Genomic DNA, 17,989 nt, shown 5'->3' with positions numbered 1-17,989 from the left:
TGTGTTAAGTGGGATTAAGGTGCTTTGGATTAAGACCTTGACATTTACATAAACATATAAAACGTAAAAAACCCATGTAACATTAAAAAGGTGACTTTCATGTAGAGTTTAAGGTAAAAATTTAAGCAGAAGTGACTGTGAAGAATATAAGCCTAAATAACTCCCAGAAGAATGTAAATCTAGGTATACCCTAGAGTTGTGACACTTATTGTCACTGCACATCTGGAATCATCTGATGACTCAGAGTACAGTCTGTTATTTCAGAAAGGTTATAAAAATCTGTGGGCCTCCCTGGGTATGGTGGTATATGCCTGTAATCCCAGTGGCTCCCAGTGGCTTGGGAGACTGAGGCAGGAGGATCACAAATTCAGTCAGCCTCAGCAACATAGCAAGACCCTAAGCAACTAAGTGAGACCCGGGTTCTAAATAATGTATAAAAAAGGGTTGGGTTTGTGGCTTAGTGGTTAACTCCTCTGGATTCAACCCCTGGTACAAAACAAACAAACAAACAAAAAAACCCAACAACAACAACAACAAAAACAATATGGTTCTACGGGCCTCATAGTATATGTAATATGGATAAGGTAAATGCTTGTAAGAATTTTCTTCTATATTTCCTGATTTAGGAAGGAGGAGTAGGTGGGGGTATAAAATATGTCCTATAGCTACTAGTGAATCTGTATGTACTTGGGTTTAGTGTTGGTAGCCTAGGAAAAGACCAAAAGTTAGCAATGTGATATACTGAATATGGAATCCATTCAAAATCTTGTTCAGGTTCCCAAAGACTCAATGAAATCAATCCCCTTTTCTGATAAATCAGATTGTCTTGGATGTAGCTGTGTGAATTCATAACTTAATTAACAATATACAGGGTCATTTTCTCTCTTTTAAAAAATACTTGGCTTGGGAATAATTAAATGAAACTCTGAAATCCTATCCTCTGCATGTACATTTAAGATCCAGGGATGCATTCTAGAATTAAGCATTGCTCTGGTTCCATAAAACACAGTTCATAAACCAACAGACCCTGCGGGGGCATCGTCCATCAAGTTGAACAGTCCTTCCATTTTACTAATAAGTACATTTGTATCAACATATACAAATACATTGACTATCAGTACAATTGGGCCATGGAATTTATAGCCTGAGGATGACAAGAAACTGATAAAACAAAGCCTAGTTAGGGAAGGGTGCTCTTTTTTAGCAGCAAAGCAGACGGAAGGCATTGGGTGGCAGCGAAGTGCGGAAGTGGAAGGAAGTTTTGATGCATTAAGTACTGAGGCAAACACACAGTGGTGTCTGCAAACAACCAGAAGCTGCTAGAAGGAAGTAGTGATGGATAATTCTAGAAAATTCTAGAATGGACTGGAGCGTTACACTCAACTGCATAATACCCAATTTCTTCTCAGCTTAAGGCACAAGACTGCTGAGAAGGGAACTGTAGAAAAATTGTCCCAGCGGAGGAAACTGGGGGTGTGATAAGAGATGTGATAAGGGCCATTAGGGACAGCAAATAAAGGAAGGAAAGTTGAGTGATGATTACTGAGTAATGATATTGGGGGGAAAGTCTTGCAAGAAAAATAAAAGGAGAAGGGTGTAAAGTAAGGGTCAGGAATTGCAGGATAACTGTGGGAAGGGGCTGCACCAAAGAAGAGAAGGAAGAGCGCTGGGGCGTGGCTGGGAGAGGGACTGGCTCAATAACGGGCTGCGGGGTGAAAAGACGAAGGGGTGGGGAAGCGCGTTGCTGACAGCTGCTCTCCGATGGCGCCTACAGGGTTAAACCTCAGGGGCGACCAGACTAGGAAGAACTCGGTTTCCAGGGTAACGGCTCCGACAGTTCCGGCAGCGCAGGCTTGTACCATTGCGCGGGCGCGCACGGGGGGAGCCAGAAAGGGAGGAGGGGACGCGCGAAGGAACAGTCGAGCCGAGGGGTCGGTGCCGGACTCTACCAAACGCGCGGCCCGCCTGCTCGCCCTGGGGTCTGAGCCGAGCGGTGCTCCGGCTGCCGGCCGCGCGGCGTCCTTCGTGCCGGGGCCGGCAGCTCCCAACTGCCCGCGGACGGCGGGGGAAGAAGGAACGTGCGCCCGGTGGCCCGGATTGGCCTTCTGGTCCCCCCGCCTGGGCTGCCGAGTGCGGGCGGCCCGGGGCTGGGAGGTTTGAAAAGCGGGCGAGAGACAAAGGCAGCAGGAAGCCTCCCCAGCGCCCGGAGCCCGAGCGCCCGGCCCCGGGCCCCCTTGCCGGCCCGCCGGCCCGCGCAGCAGCCGCGGCGGCCGGAGGCGGCGGCGTCAGGAGGCGGAGGATGCAGCAGGGGGCGTGGGAGCGGCGGCGGCCGAGCCGGCGGAGCAGCGCGGCCGGAGCGCGGCGTGCTTAGAGCCGAGGCGGCGGCGGCCGGGAGTGAGAGGCACCTTCCCCGCCCGGGATGTGAGGACCCGCGGAGCCCGGGGCGGGGGGAGGGAAGGGCTGGGAGGCGAAGCCGGCAGGAAGGAAGGAAGGACGGACGGACCAGGAGGAGGAGCGGCGGCGGCAGCCGGAGCCGGAAGGCGGGGAGGGGCCGTCCGTTGGGCCCGAGGCGGCGGCCGGGGCGGACCGCGCTCGTCGCCTCCGCGGGGCAAGAGCGGCGGGGCCCGCGCCTCCTCCCCCCAGCACCGCGGAGGGGGGAGGAGGAAGATGGAGACCCACATCTCGTGTTTGTTCCCCGAGCTGCTGGCCATGATCTTCGGCTACCTAGACGTGCGGGACAAGGGGCGAGCGGCGCAGGTGTGCACGGCCTGGCGGGACGCCGCCTACCACAAGTCGGTATGGCGAGGGGTGGAGGCCAAGCTGCACCTGCGCCGGGCCAACCCGTCGCTGTTCCCCAGCCTGCAGGCCCGGGGCATCCGCCGTGTGCAGATCCTGAGCCTCCGCCGCAGCCTCAGCTATGTGATCCAGGGCATGGCCAACATCGAAAGCCTCAACCTCAGCGGCTGCTACAACCTCACCGACAACGGACTGGGCCACGCATTTGTGCAGGAAATCGGCTCCTTGCGCGCCCTCAACCTGAGCCTCTGCAAGCAGATCACCGACAGCAGTCTGGGCCGAATAGCCCAGTACCTCAAGGGCCTGGAGGTGCTGGAGCTGGGGGGTTGCAGCAATATTACCAACACCGGCCTTCTGCTCATCGCCTGGGGTCTGCAGCGCCTCAAGAGCCTTAATCTCCGCAGCTGCCGCCACCTCTCGGACGTGGGCATCGGGCACCTGGCCGGCATGACGCGCAGCGCAGCGGAGGGCTGCCTGGGCCTGGAGCAGCTCACGCTGCAGGACTGCCAGAAGCTCACGGATCTTTCTCTAAAGCACATCTCCCGAGGGCTGACAGGCCTGAGGCTCCTCAACCTCAGCTTCTGTGGGGGCATCTCAGACGCAGGCCTTCTGCACCTGTCGCACATGGGCAGCCTACGCAGCCTTAACCTGCGCTCCTGCGACAATATCAGTGACACAGGCATCATGCATCTAGCCATGGGCAGCCTGCGCCTCTCGGGGTTAGATGTGTCCTTCTGTGACAAAGTGGGGGACCAGAGTCTGGCCTACATAGCCCAGGGGCTGGACGGCCTCAAGTCCCTCTCCCTTTGCTCCTGCCACATCAGTGATGATGGCATCAACCGCATGGTGCGGCAGATGCACGGGCTGCGCACGCTCAACATTGGACAGTGTGTGCGCATCACGGACAAGGGCCTGGAGCTGATTGCTGAGCACCTGAGCCAGCTCACTGGCATAGACCTGTACGGCTGTACCCGGATCACCAAGCGTGGCCTGGAGCGCATCACGCAGCTGCCCTGCCTCAAGGTACTCAACCTGGGACTCTGGCAAATGACGGACAGTGAGAAGGTCAGGTGAGGGCGGCAGCACCAGCTCCCCTTGTCCTGCCCTGTACACCCTCCCTTCACCACCACCGGCCCCCACACACCCACTCGCATATTTAGACATAGTTCATGGCGATGGCTGAGATAGGGCGGCGACATGAAGCCCAAGCTCATTTCTCCTCCTCCGACGCCCCTCCCTGCTACCAGCCCCTTTCCATTGCCTTCGGGGTTCCTCTTCTACCACTGCCCTATTTTCCTCTCCTTTTCCTTGCGGATGGAGAAATGGATTCTGCTACTCACCTACTTCTCTCTGCAGGGGATGGAGGACTGTTTTCAGCTACCTTATCCCCACTGCTTGGCATTTGTAAATGGGGTGGGGGTGGGGAGTGACTAGTCCTCTCCACCCCGAGGAATTGAGGAAAATGTCTGCCTTCACTTAAGCTTTCGTTTGAATACTGTGATCTGGTTTTTATTTTGAAATGTATAAAAAGCAAACCCAACTACAACGGCCTTTCACCCTTCTTCCACTTTGTAACTAATCCCAGTCTCTTCTCATCACTTCTTTTACAGTACTCGGCTATTAACACTCATTTTATTTTTATCTGCTTTCCTTATTTTAGTTTTTTGAAGAAATTGGAAATCATGGTCTTTTTTTTCTGCTGAATATATTCTATATATTATATATATATAAATTATATATATATATTATATATATATATATATGTCTGGCTACCTCGTTTTAGTTTACTTTTTTCTCTGAAGCCCTGGAATTCTACAAGAGAGATATTTTGAGACTGAAACATTTTTGTGCCTAGACTGGAAAGATGCCCATTGGGTTTGTACATCTTTTTGTTTTGGCTTCTTCCCAACCTCCATCCACCCAGTGTGTCCTACTTCTACATTCTGGCTATAATTTTCTTTTTCTCCTTGTCCATTGGGATTTGAGGACCCAACTGTGTTCTTAAATCTTGACTTAATTTATAGCACAAATGTGTGGGAGAAATGAGAGTTGAACTGCTTTTTTGTTTGAGATGCAGATTGTGTCTTGAAAATGATTATTATATATGCAAATTATGCCCTACCCTCACCCTCTTCCAAGTTTCTCCACAAAAAGGTCACAGAGTGAGGCTTCCTGTTGGAAGTACAGAGCAGAGTTGGCCTACAGAGACCCTGCCCCCGTCCCCCCAATGTGAAGGGGAGGAGACTGAAATTCATGTCTTATCTGTGTTCTGATAATAAAATGGGAGTTTGTGGGTTTTAAAAAGATCCGTTTCTAAATGGAGGAATAGATGACTTTATTTTGGTGGGGGTTGGGACTCGTGGCTTTAAAAAAATCGCTTTTGAGTAGGATGTATATTTTTGTTGGATTTTGTTTGTTTGTTTATTTTTTTAGAATCCTCCACAGCAACATGCGAGAACATGGAGTTAAAGAAACCCAGAGACCTTTATCAATTAATTGTACTGTTTGTGAATTTGTATAAATAATAACAAAGATCCTCTTAAAACGTTTATATTCTTACATTAAAAGGTTAAACTGATATTTATATAATAAAGAGGAAATATGAAGTATGTTTTTGAAAAAAAAAGCACAAAAAAAAAAACTTGTATCTGTGAATTATTTTTAAGGCATTGTGTGTTTGGGTACATGCCAAAGTAGGAGGTGCTCTTTGTACACTAAGATAGAAGGAAATAAGGTATAGATTTGGTGCATCCTATGTGAGTGAGCAAGCTCATGGTTAAAAATTTATTCTGTGTAAGGTTTACTAATGACACCCAAATAATGTTCCATTTCTAGAAATGTGATAGAGTGGAGAAATCTATAGTTTTTGGTTTTAAACTGTCAACATGGAAATTTAAAGAAACTGAACAAAATGAAACTTTAAAAAAATTCGACTTGTAAAAGTCACAGTTTCCTCAAACGACCAGTTTTTCTTTGAGTGGAAATTAGATCTAGGGGTAATACTGAAAAAATGGGTCATGAGATTTGGGGGTGGCCAAGAAGAAAGAAGGGTGTCTACTCTTAGAGCGGCTGTGGGGAGGATGTGAAGGGTGGAGGGAGCTGAAGCCATTGTTCAGAAAAGTTAAAAGAGCGCTGCTGTCCTTGCCTGCTCCTCGCTCAGTCATGCATACTGAATCTCCCAGAGGGAGTGAGGGTCCCAGTGGAAAGGAGGAGGGCAGTTCTACCCCTCTTTTTAACATTCCCCTCCAGGCCTGGCTGCATTGAAGCACTTTCCTGGGGGCTGGGGAGGTTGGCCAGGAGTTCTTGTACATTTGCATTTTAAGCACTTCCAACACGGAGGCTGGCCACTCGAGCCACTCAGTTGAGGGTTCTTAGACTGAATTCATGCAGATAAATGAATACCAACAATTCTAGCAAAGAGTTCCCTTTGGTAGACAATAACCAAATAATCTGACACCCAGTGATTGAGCTGTGGAAACTGGTGAGTATAAATGCTCTTAGTTGTGGAGTAATTCATATTCCTGGTTTCACATAGGTTTGTCTAAGTTGTTTCTGAGATTACTTTTTTCCTTTTTTTAAACACCAAAAAAGCACTGATCCCAGTGAGAGCTGATAAGAACAGTATCAAACTTTCCTGGATCAGCATCTCTTTCCAGGAAGAGGGCTAGAACCCAGGTTTCTCTTGGGTTAAGATTGTTTTGTAAAATTTCCAAGCTTTAAGACTTGAGCATATCACAAAAGCTGCATTGTTCCTTTTTGGAGAGCCATCACAATTGGGTCTAATTGAGCCTGACACTAGATCCATCTTCCTTTTCTATGGGGAAGGTGTGGATCTTTTTCTTTCCACGTAGGTTACAGTGCTTATTGCCTAAAGGCGGGGGTGGGGGGGTATGTGTGAACCCCAGTAAGAACCAGGGACTTTGAATTAGGGCCAGCTTTTTTAATTTAGCATTTGACACAATTCCCGAAAGTTACACAAGCCATAGGTTCCTAGCCTATTTTTCTTCCAAGAGACTGCATGGCTGTACAGATTCAGTCAATAAAAATTTGAGCACCTCCTAAGTCTGCCTCTATTCACATTCTTCATTTTAACATGCAAAGTAATCCTACCACCACTTGAAGCATTTTCTGTTTTGATTTTTTTTATGTTAAAAGTTATATATAAGCTGGACTTAAGGTTGATAAATTAATGTTGAAAGTTAAGATCATGGGTATCATGTCCTTATCCTGAAACTAGGCATACTTAATGTATCTGGACCTTCTCAGGAAAAGATTAATAAACCATTTACTGTCAGCAGTGAAGGTTAATTGCTTATCTCTCAACCTTTTTGGATGGAAAGAAATTATTATGTGTTGAGAACCTATGTGGACATAATTCTTTTTCTTCTTTTTTTAAAAAATTATTTTGGTACTGGGGACTGAACTCAGGACACTTTATCACCAAGTACATCCCAGCCCGCCCCCCCCCCCCCCTTTGAGACAGAGCCTTGTTTAGTTGCTGAGGCTGGCCTAGAACTTGCAATCCTGCCTCAGCCTCCCAAGTCACTGGGATTACAAGTGTGTGCCAGGATGCCCAGCGATACTTGTAAATTTTAATCCTCAAAGCACCCTTTTAAAATAGGTCTCCCTGTTTTCCAGATAAGGCATAATACCTGTCTTGTGCTATTCAGCCAGAAAGTGAGGGATTCCACAGGTCTACTTCTAAAGGTCATCTCTCTTCTGCTCTGAAAAGGTTCAGTTACTGATCAGATGTTGATTTCCAGTGAGGTAACCCCTGAGAAGGTAGGGGGAACTGGGTAAACACAGCGTGAACAAGCTTATGCCACAGGTACTACTTCAAAGGGTCAGGGTAAATGTGGGGTGTATGAGGGCTTAATCCCCACCACACCTATAGGACAGAGATGCATTTAGGAACACCAAAGGATGTGAATTGCTATACATAGTGGTATGAAAGTTAAAAGGCATTTCCATTAAATTCTTAGGTAGTAAAACATGATTCAGGTATTTGCTGAAACTTAAGAACTGGAAAAAACATGTAAACTTAATGTGAACCTTATCGTTTAGCAGTAATAAACTTCAATAGGAACTGGATAGTAGTCAAGAAAAGGCTTCATGTATTTTCTAATTCTCACTGGGACAGACAACTTTGCAGCCCTCAAAGGGCCATAATGGACCTCTAGCTAAGAATGCTGGGTGTTGCTGCATAATTCTCCCAGCCAGGGACACTTTCCTGCTGAATTCCTTAGTCCTAACTGGCAGGGGAGGAGGGGGAAGCCCATTTGATTTATTCTACATTTGGCAAAAGGGTGCTTGCCTAACTTACATTTATTGAAATTCAAAGCCAGTATCAGGACATCCTTAAATGGTGGAAGAAAACTCAAACTGATCATTTCTTTTCATGGTTCAAATTAATAATAAAGATCTGCAAAAGCAAATGTTCCTTTTATTGGAGTCTCTCTTTAAAGGTAAGAACTTAAAAAAGGACATACAGGATGTGGACTGAAGTATGGCCTGTCCCCCCAGACTGGTGCTTTCCTGAGTGGTTACTGCTTACATGCTGGCCTTGGCAGATAAGTTAAACCTTTCAGTTTTCTACTTAAGAGAATTTGAACTTAGGTTTTCAAAGGGGAAAGGGGTTGTGGCCCCAGGGGACCACTGTGTTTCCAAAGAATAAGATCCTCTTGATTAAAAGATCAGATTTGTAAAACAAAACCTAGACCTCATGCAGCTTCTGACAACTGTCTCTTCCCAGTCCTATGAAAAGGGAAGCCCCTGGCCTCTGATCTTTGCTGTGTTCTGCTGGGGAAAGGGAGGGACTGGAGTAAGTCATCTACTGGTCCCTTCTCTCTGTTCTCTTTCTCTTTCCTGCACCAAACATCACCCCTTTTAAAAGTTAATTCTATCCCTTTAGTAGAGGGCAAGACCTAAATTTTGTGCCATTATGAACCCCCGAGGAGCCAGAGGGGTGAGGTTTTTTGATGAAATAATGTGAATCATGAGGAAAACATAGGATTAGAAATTAGAAAACTGCATTTAAACCTAAGCTAATGCTTGGACCATATAGTTACCTCATTTTTGTCAATGCTCTTATTGCAACATTAAGTAGCACATTAAATGTTTTAAAAAGCAAATGTGGTAAAGTAGATGAAACATTGGTATTGAGAGCAGTATCAACTATTCATGATTCATAACTGATCAAAAGTATCTATGCACAACTTGGTGGAGAGCAATTGTTTTCAGTTCTTAGATAGAAATGGTGTTTCTAGACAATTAGTAAATATTTTTAAATGTCCACTGATGATCAGTGTTAGTCTTTTCCTCTCTTCCAGGGATTGCTCTGAATTGCCTTTACCAACGAAGAACGCTTGGTACTATGCAAAGCCAGGTCTTCCAGTTGAGGCACAAGATAAAGTGAGCTTCCCATCTTAACTGCAGCAGCCCTGGAGCAGGATGTGTTCAACCCCCTTCCCCAGTAAAGTGACAGAGGTGTGTATCCTCTGCTGTTTGTTAGCCTGCAAAAGGGTTCTTATTTTTCTAAAAAGGACTTAAGTTTTTATTAACTCATTACTCTTCTATTTTAATTGTTTAAGGGTCAAATGCTACATGTCCTTATAAAAAACTCTGGTAGAGAGTGGCTCAATGGTAGAGCATTTTCCTAGCATGCTCCAGGGCCTGGGTTTGATCCCCAGCATTGCAAAAACAAACAAGGATTCTTATATTTGTTATAGTGGAAATAATAGTCTCAGTTACAAAGAAGGGAACTGGGTAAAACAAAACCAAGATGTCATGCAGCTTCTGACAACTGTCTCTTCCCAGTCCTGTGAAAAGGAAAAGAAACCAGCAGCAGGAAAGAAACCCAGGTGAGACAGTGTTAGGAAGGTGAATGTGATCTACTGGAGGAATTTAGTTGTATCAGCATGTTCAATTTCTGTCTTGAAAATTTTCTTGTCTCAGATCTGGCAGATATGGTACATTTAACTTTACAAGTGGGGAAAGAAGCTTGACACAGTCAAAAAGATTTTGCATAGATGACACAAGGATTTAGTCTTGAAGCCAAGGCTGCTCCAGACTTTACTGAGCATCCGAAGGCAGTTAACTTGCAGGTAGCTCTTTGGAAAACACCACCCTCTGTTCAGAAACATCCAGCACTAGAATCAGGAGTAGAAAAACAAAAATACCCCCAAATGCCAAAAGTCATTGCTGTTTAATATGCATTACAGTAGGTAAACTTAGATGTGTTTTGCAAGCATTATTATACATGGGGTTACTCAAGAAGCGGAGAAACCAGAACAGGTTGGCAAATAGTCTACTTACAGACCCTTAGGTCTAAAGTGGTTGGTCGTGTCAAATGTGTTGTTTGCAAAGGATTTGAGCCAGTTTCCAAAACACTGGATTGTCTTAAATGGTAATGTGCAGTACAAATCCTGGAAGTCTATGCTTGTGATAGCCTCAAAGCCAAGAATTTACATGTATTTAATACACTACAAATATCTATCACATTCTCTTATAAAGTAGAATTGAATTGCAGGAACCCTAGCTTTTTTCTTTCATTCAAGGATAAAAAGGCTTGACCTCGTAAATGTTTTATTACAAATCCCTCTTGTCCAGAAAAAGTAAAAGGGTCTAATTTGATAGTAGGGGGTATCTTCTCACATTTTTTAGTCCTTCATTTACACTCCAGTAGGACCAAGCCTACCACACAGCTGCCTTTCAATAATTACTAGTCATCACCGACCCAGGATTCTGGAATTAGATTATGGGAAAATAGTTCTTTAAGACCAGATTTTTTTTTTCATAAATAGTGTGGAGTTAATCAGTATTGGTTTGGGAAGCATTGTAGTTTTCATTTAAAAAGGATAAGAAAGGGTTAGTTAGGGTTGTGGCTCAGTGGTAGAGCTGCTTGCCTAGCGCATGGGGCACTGGGTTTGATCCCCAGCACCATATAAAAATACTAAATGCATAAAATAAAGGTATTATGTCCATCTACAACTAAAAATGTTTTTAAGAAATGATATGAGAAAATATTTACCACAAACATCTTGAATAATATTTCTTCTCAGGAAATCTTAACCCCAAACTGGCATTGTTTATATATGAACCTGCTTTCATCTTCTAGCCCAGGGCAAAGTTCTTTGAGAACTGGTCTCTAAATAGGGAGGAACCACAAAAATTAGTCCTGATCATCTTTAGACTGTTAGAAAAATCACTGAGGCTAAACTTTGACAAATAGTTAAAATAAGGGAAAAACCATGAGTTTAAGCCACTCAAATAAATCAATTCTTATGTTCTTAGATGCAGGACAATCTATTTAGTGCCTTCCTTTTCTACTTTCAATATTTTAAATCTTCACTGCTCAAAAACCTGCTGCTATTAACTATCAGAAAAAAAAAAAAACTGGATGGATGGATGGACAGTGGGTGTGTCTTAAGCAAACAAGATGAAAGTGACAATTTCTAGCTCTTCTAGTTCATTTCAAATGCACACAATTCAGCCAGTCAGGAATCTGTGAAACCACGGGGCCAAGTTCTGCGGCCTCCTGAACTTTGTTGGGCTCACAGCTAGCTGGTACAGGGAGCAGAGAGGGTCGTCAAGTTTCCAGAGTCTGGAGTAGACAGGTGAGGACTCTCCCAGCCCTGCCTGACATTGCATACACTTGAGACAGATGCCCAGCCATTGTACTCAGAGTCAAATCATGACAATCAGAACCATGTGACCCACAGAAAGGCAGCTGGTCTCTTTTTGTCCCCCATAGAGAAGGGTCTAATTTTCAATGGAATCACAAAAGGAACTGCAGAAATTCACTACTGTAAGTATGACACAGGATTTACCAATCAAAGAAAGGTTTCATTACTGCTTGCTGTAGAAACAAAAATGTGTTTATGTGGGTTAGGAGGCAGAAGTCAAGCACTACATGCTATTGAAAGGTAAGGGTGGAAAACTGCTCTTTTCTATTTCTGAACTGTTCCTTGACCCTTCCTATGAAACAACAATAACAATAAATAAATAAATAAATAAATAAATAAAACAAAAACAAAAGCACAAGATATATGGTTCTCCATTTGATGAAGCTATGGGTTACATCCAAACAGTATTGAAGTATTGCAGGAGTCCAACAGTATGTTTTACTTTGCCCTAAGTTTATGAAAATGATTTCAGGATCTATTATAATGCAGTAAAATAAAGTAGGGCTGATACAAAACTAAATATTTGTAGAAATTAATTTATCCAGCACTTCTGCAATCCCTTATTTGACCAGCAGGCGGCAGCATTGTCTGGGAGTTGGAGGCTACTTCAGCAGAACAGAACCTCCTCACAGCTGTCAGATCCTAGCTGGTCATTGTCCCTTTATGCAATGTCCCCCGTTCCCCATAGGGTGTGAGAATTGACAAAAGGAATCTCACTTTTTTAAAAAAAAGATGACATCAAAACTTAAGGTATCAGTGAAGTACCTCCTAGGAGCTGGATGCTGAGAACGGCTTTTGGAGTAGTGCGGACTGTCCCACAAAGTCCCCCTGAGCTGCCCAGCAGCTCTCTGTTTTTGGAGACTAGGGAAATCACATGTCTTGCTCTAATTCTTCAAGACCATGTTGTACTCACAATATATGGCTAGAATGTCATATTCGGGAAGTTTGGCAAATGGGAAATTTTATAGTCATACACGGAGGTGACAATTTTAACAGAGAAAATAAGTTAGCTGTTTTATTATTATTACAGAAGAAAAATAGAAAACATATTGTCTGTGATGAAAATTCTAAAGCTCCTTTAGGAAAAAAGATTTTTAAATTTTAGGAGTATTTTTACTTATTTATTTTAAATATTTATTTTTTCAGTTGTAGTTGGACACAATTTCCTTTATTCCATTCATTTATTTTTATGGTGCTGAGGATCGAACACAGGACCCCGTGCATGCTAGGCGAGCGCTCTACCTCTGGGCCACAATCCCAGCCCCAGTATTTTTATTTTTTAGTTATTAAAAGGAATACAGTCTGATTATTGCCTAGATGAAGATATTTTCATAAAATCTAAAGGAGTCTAGAAAACTAGAAATGGCAAAAGCCCTGTTAAAGAAGTTGCCTGCATGATTTGAATTCAGAAAAGAGACATTAGGAAAAGACAGCAAGAATTAAAACAAAAAGAATTTCTAAGCCAACTTGGCCAGATTCCATAAAATGTCACAATAAGGGACAGGCTGAGGGCAGGACAGGCCTTGGGGGGCGGGGGTCTTGCCCTTTTGGCACACAATAGTCTGGCCTTAGGGAATCAAAGCATGGGTCTGCAGGGCAGCTGGCACAAAAGTGGAATTAAAAGGTGGAAGGCAGAAGGTGGCCATCCCCCAGGGCTATATCCACCAAGCTGCATTAGCCAGGTGAGCCCCATCTCAGTGAGCTGGTGGTCACTTTTGGTTAGAGGAAAAACAAGAAGAGGAAAGGAAGGAAAAGCTGCTGGCACTCGGGGGCTAGTCATGAAACGCATGAGTATTCCTGGCACCATTCACACCAGTCTTAGAAGAGCAGAAAATCTCCCTAGGCAACTTTATAGAAACCATAGCTGAAGTATCCCATCGGCAAGTGACCATATCAAATGAACACAGATTCAGGAGAAACAACCCAAATAAAGAAAAGAGGTTGCATAAGAAAGAAAAGAGAATGTATCACGGTACACAGAGCCCAAAGGGAGGAAACAGAGCTGGCCGAGGAGCCAGGAGGACGCCTGCACATTGTAAATTCACACAGCCCAAATACTCTTTCATAGACTAGAAATCCATTACTGGTGTGTCACAATTAAATGAGGGGACAGTGTAGACTTAAACCACTAGCAGCTCCTAGAGGTGGTCCTAGGGATGACTTTTGAGGCTTGCTCTTTGAACAGGTGCCCTAACCTAGCATGCGTTTTCAATATGGGGGGTCCTCTCGGTAGTAGTTTGACTTTGACTTGATGCAAAAATGCCCACTCATATGGCCACCAGGCCATAGGCCCTCAAGGGCAACACCGTTTCAAGCCAGAAAATGTCCTATTCAAAAATGTGCAGCTGGTATTCTAGGGACACCTTCCCAGCAGTCAAAACAAACATTGTCTTATCCATCCTTCCATTTTTACAGGGAAAGCATGCTAGAAGGGAATGTATGTATGGAAAAGTAGGAAAGCTTTTCTAGGGCAAGCTGACTGTGTGACATCCCACACGTGGGCCCTCCATCCAGGCAACAGGCGGCTCCCATGGCCTGAGTATTCCCCTTCCATCCTGCAGGACTCCATGTTATTTACGAAGGTATAGCTGAGGCTCCGACGTTCCCAGGGAGACAGAAGTTTGATAAATTTCACTAAACTCTCACCCTGCAGGCTTCCATCGCTCAATGTGTAAATTCACACAGCCCAGATACTCTCTTGCAGACTAGACAGTCATGGCTGCTATGATCTTAACCTTCCGAATAGCCATCCTACAACCCAAACAGGGTGTCCATTTGCCCTTTAAAGGGATTCAGCATGACCACTTCCCAGTTTCTTGATTTCTTGTTGGCCCCTCTGCAGATTGTCAAGAGGGACACAGACAGCATTGCCAGCGGGAGGATTTCAGGTGATGTGATGCATATAACCAGTAATGAAGCAAGACCCATGGCTGCCACCAAACAGGCAGGAAGCACAGCTTTCAAACCTCTGCCACTTGTATCGCCCTCCAGCTCCATGCTAGTCAAAGGCTCCATGTGCTATTTTCAAGCCCGTTAGTTCTCACTCCTGGGTCCACTTGCTACTTTAGCACCTGCCAGGAACTCGCAGGGAAACTAAGGAACTTGTGTGCAAGTGGTTGCAAACACCTTCCCACCCTTCCACCAGGCCCCAAACAAGCCTGCTAATGCTAATCTACCCCCTCACTTGCAGCTCAACAGCTTTTCTCCTCTAAGCCCCTGATAATGGTTTTACTAAAATCCCCTTTTGATGGAAAAAAATCCCAGCTGGACATTTCAGGCCCCAGCACAATGTACAAGTCTGCAGGTCCCTTTCCCTACCTCACAAAAGCCTCTAATCAAGTGGAAAATGTGCTGGAGGCCAGAGGTTTGGGTCTGCAATTATTTTTAAGGGATTACTAGAGAAGAATAGGGGGCAGCAAGGACCTCCCCCCACTTTGCTTTCCATTTGGTTCTGCCTTCAGACATATCGAGCCAGGAGTACTGTCCACCTCTCCAAGCATGAGAGCCAGTCCTCTCCCTTCTCTGAGGGAAGGATGTCATCTTTGAACACCATTACATAAAAAAGATTTGGAGAGTTTGGAAGCGATATGCAGGGCCTGTTTTGACCTCATTTAAGCCCTTATGTATAAAACTACTATGGAGCAGGATCCCAAGTGTGGGGAGAGCTCTCATTCATTAACCTCTAACCCCAGCTCTGTGTGCAGAGGGGAGAGCTCACACGGTGTCCATACACTGCTGAGATTGGGAGCATTCACTGGGGCTTCCCAGGCTTTGGAGGGCAAGAGGTCATGTTCCCAACCTTGCCAGATATCCTCCTCCTTATTTATACACACTGACCCTTCCCCTCAACACTGAGCAAATATCCACCACACTCCCGATGCTTCATCTCAGGGCAAGACATGGATAAAAATATAAGATGTTAACCATTTTAATAGGTCTACTGGAAACTTCATTTAAAAATGTACACTATGGAAGGGAGTTTGTCAATACTGAGAGGGACCTTGCTGGATGTCAACTATTTGTGAATGTTCAATAAGGCTTAATTGATAAAGATGAATCTATCAGCTTGGCCCTGGGTTCTATCTTTCTTTTTCAGCATAGAGAGATTGCTCATCCTTCTAATCCTAGCTGGTTAGTGATGTATGCAAATACCCAGTAAAAAGGAAATGATTACAAATTCCTAAACTTATTCTGGAATGATGGAGGATTAGACGATTCATCTCTGAAAGTTAAAAGTCAGCATATATTTCAAACTAAATACCATGCTGAATAATAATTTTCAGGTCCTTTCTCTAAACCTTTGATCAAAAATAAATAATATGATAACTACTGATTTTAAAAAAAACTTTGGTTTGTTTTCATCAGTATAAATGCCTTATTGATATATTTTGCTTTACCAGTTTTTTGGTTTTCCCTCAGGAAAAACCCCAAACAATTGAGAACCAGGTGGGTAGAAATGCAAATATAACACCTAGTATGTTACATTTAATATTTAATGCAAATATCATATTAGGATTTTACAATGGCTTTAACACTTCCTTTGGTGGGTTTTGCAGGAGGAGGGAATCGTTGAGTTTCCCTAAAGAGAACAAATGAGAGTGTACTCTTGTGGTTGTTTTTGGTGCTGGGGATGGAACTCAGGGCCTTGTGTACGCTAAGCATGTGCCCCACCACTCAACCACATCCCCAGCCCAAAAGTAGACTCTATGAACCTCCTCCCAAATAACGACAGGGCTGGATTCTGCCTGCTGGTCATCTCACCTTACTTTAGATGCAGATTAACTTCATTAGAAAGGAGATGTGACACATTCATGGGCATCCAAAGAGACAGTAGAGTGTCTCTAAAGTAAAGCCTAGGGTGGGCCCAATCCGGAAAAAGGAACAAACTGTGACATAAATCTGCATCACAGGTAGAACTGCCCCAAAGCTTCCTCCCTCAGAACTCCTTCAGTCATTTTCCGATGACTATCACCATTGTTTTGGTATTTATCATTATTCTTCTACTTCTCTACCCTTTTAATACCATGTTTCAATGGAATATCAATTATTTTTAAAGTTCCTCTTTCTTCCAAAACCAATACAATTTGATAAAACAGTGGCAACTATGCACCTCAGTTTTTTCAGGGCAGTTGAAAACTTTAATGCTTTGGAATGCAAACATCTTTTGGACTCTCCTTAGATTACAAAGAATCCAGAAAAACAAAACAAAAACAAGACCTCGAGATGAACACAATTAGAATTAAGAAATACAACATGTGAGCTTTCAAATTAAAGCAAATTTTGCTCAAGGTCCAAAGAGAGAAGGAAATTATACCTTAATGTTGAAATGTTGTCAGTCCAAGTTTACTGCATCAATCTGGCATACCTCCAAGAGGGGGAAAAGCCCTTGATTCCACCAAGAAGACGTGAGATCTTAGCATCTCTAGGTGGAGTAACCCGCCCTGAGAAACAGAGCCTCCCTTCTCTGTGGCGTCCCTTCTAGCTGCTGTTCCAACGCTCTTGATAACCAAGGTCTATACCTCACTCCTGCTCAAACAGTTTGAGTCTTCGTTGGATTTCTTCTCATGTCCAAATGATCTCTGATCACTCTTTCCCATCATGTCTGGGTACCCTTGTCACTGGCTTCACCTAACTCAGCAGTCATGTCCAGCCTGACAACCCCAGCATCTGCAGACTTTGCTGGCTGTCTTTGCACTCCTGATTCTGGAGTTGACCCTGCTCTGCCCTCTAGCCCCACCTCAGGCACCTCCTAACAGCCATGGGGTCCCCACTATCCTTCAAACCCCACATTCCATTTCCTGCAGATTGTAGTGGCCAGAGGAGTAGTGACCATGATTGCATTTGATTGGTAATCTCCACTCCACAGTTTTTATTTATTTTTATTTTTTGCAGTGCTGGGGACTGAACGCAAGACCCCACGGATGCTGGTCAAACTCTCTAACATTGAGTGATAGCCCCAGCCCCCAAACCATGGTTTTTTAAAATTATGTTTATAAAAACATTGCCTGCCTATTTAAGGCTGGTCTATAAAGTATACAAAAATCCTTATTTTTATTTATTTGGTTATTTACTTATTTAGCATTACTGGGGATTGGACCCAGGACCATGCATGCTAGGCAAGCACTCTACTGCTGAGCCACATCTTCAGCCCCCTTTTAACTTTTATTTTGAGACACATTTAATTTTTGTTTATTTTTATTTTGAGAAAAATTGCCCAGGTTGGCCTCACATTTGCACTCAGCCTCCCAAGTTGCTGGAAATACAGTTGTGTACCCGTTGCACCCAACGTAAATTCTTATTTTAAAAAATCCTTAATAGTGAGTGGGATGTGGTGGCATCCACCTGTGGTCCCATCTATTCAGGAGGCTGAGGTAGGAGGATCACTAGAGGACAAGAGTTTAAGACCAGCAAGACCCTGTCTCCAAAATAAATGAAAATAAGAATTCTTATTGAAGAAATTATCCAGAATAGGAATGTTAGAAGACAACAAAAGATACTCTTTAATCCTC

At 44.1% G+C, this 17,989-nt stretch overlaps 2 protein-coding genes across 3 annotated transcripts in view; one reads left to right on the top strand and one right to left on the bottom strand.

Annotated features, from left to right (window-relative positions):
• WNT5B (Wnt family member 5B) overlaps positions 1-17,989 on the bottom strand; it is a 116,826-nt gene that overhangs the window by 46,372 nt on the left and 52,465 nt on the right. The window lies entirely within an intron of this gene.
• FBXL14 (F-box and leucine rich repeat protein 14) lies at positions 1,891-5,438 on the top strand. 2 transcript variants are annotated; one of them, XM_081311144.1, is made up of 2 exons: positions 1,891-3,866; positions 5,230-5,438. In XM_081311144.1, the coding sequence occupies exons 1-2, from the start codon at positions 2,668-2,670 to the stop codon at positions 5,315-5,317; spliced, it is 1,287 nt and encodes a 428-aa protein (XP_081167270.1). In that variant the 5' UTR covers positions 1,891-2,667; the 3' UTR covers positions 5,318-5,438. The 2 variants fall into 2 exon arrangements, with proteins under 2 accessions (XP_081167270.1, XP_081167269.1); XM_081311143.1 differs by having other exon boundaries at positions 1,892-5,372.

This window comes from Spermophilus citellus, assembly GCF_964194105.1.
Source record: "Spermophilus citellus genome assembly, chromosome: 10".
Taxonomy (NCBI): domain Eukaryota; kingdom Metazoa; phylum Chordata; class Mammalia; order Rodentia; family Sciuridae; genus Spermophilus; species Spermophilus citellus.
Note: the sequence above shows the minus strand (reverse complement) of the source record. Positions and strands in the feature narration are given on the sequence as shown.

Bases quoted from the DNA above. Each gene is read 5' to 3' on its own strand.
- FBXL14 (XM_081311144.1), top strand. From the start codon at position 2,668: ATGGAGACCCACATCTCGTGTTTGTTCCCCGAGCTGCTGGCCATGATC. The intron at 3,867-5,229 runs GTGAGGGCGGCA...TTATTTTTTTAG, and splicing joins ACGGACAGTGAGAAGGTCAG to AATCCTCCACAGCAACATGC.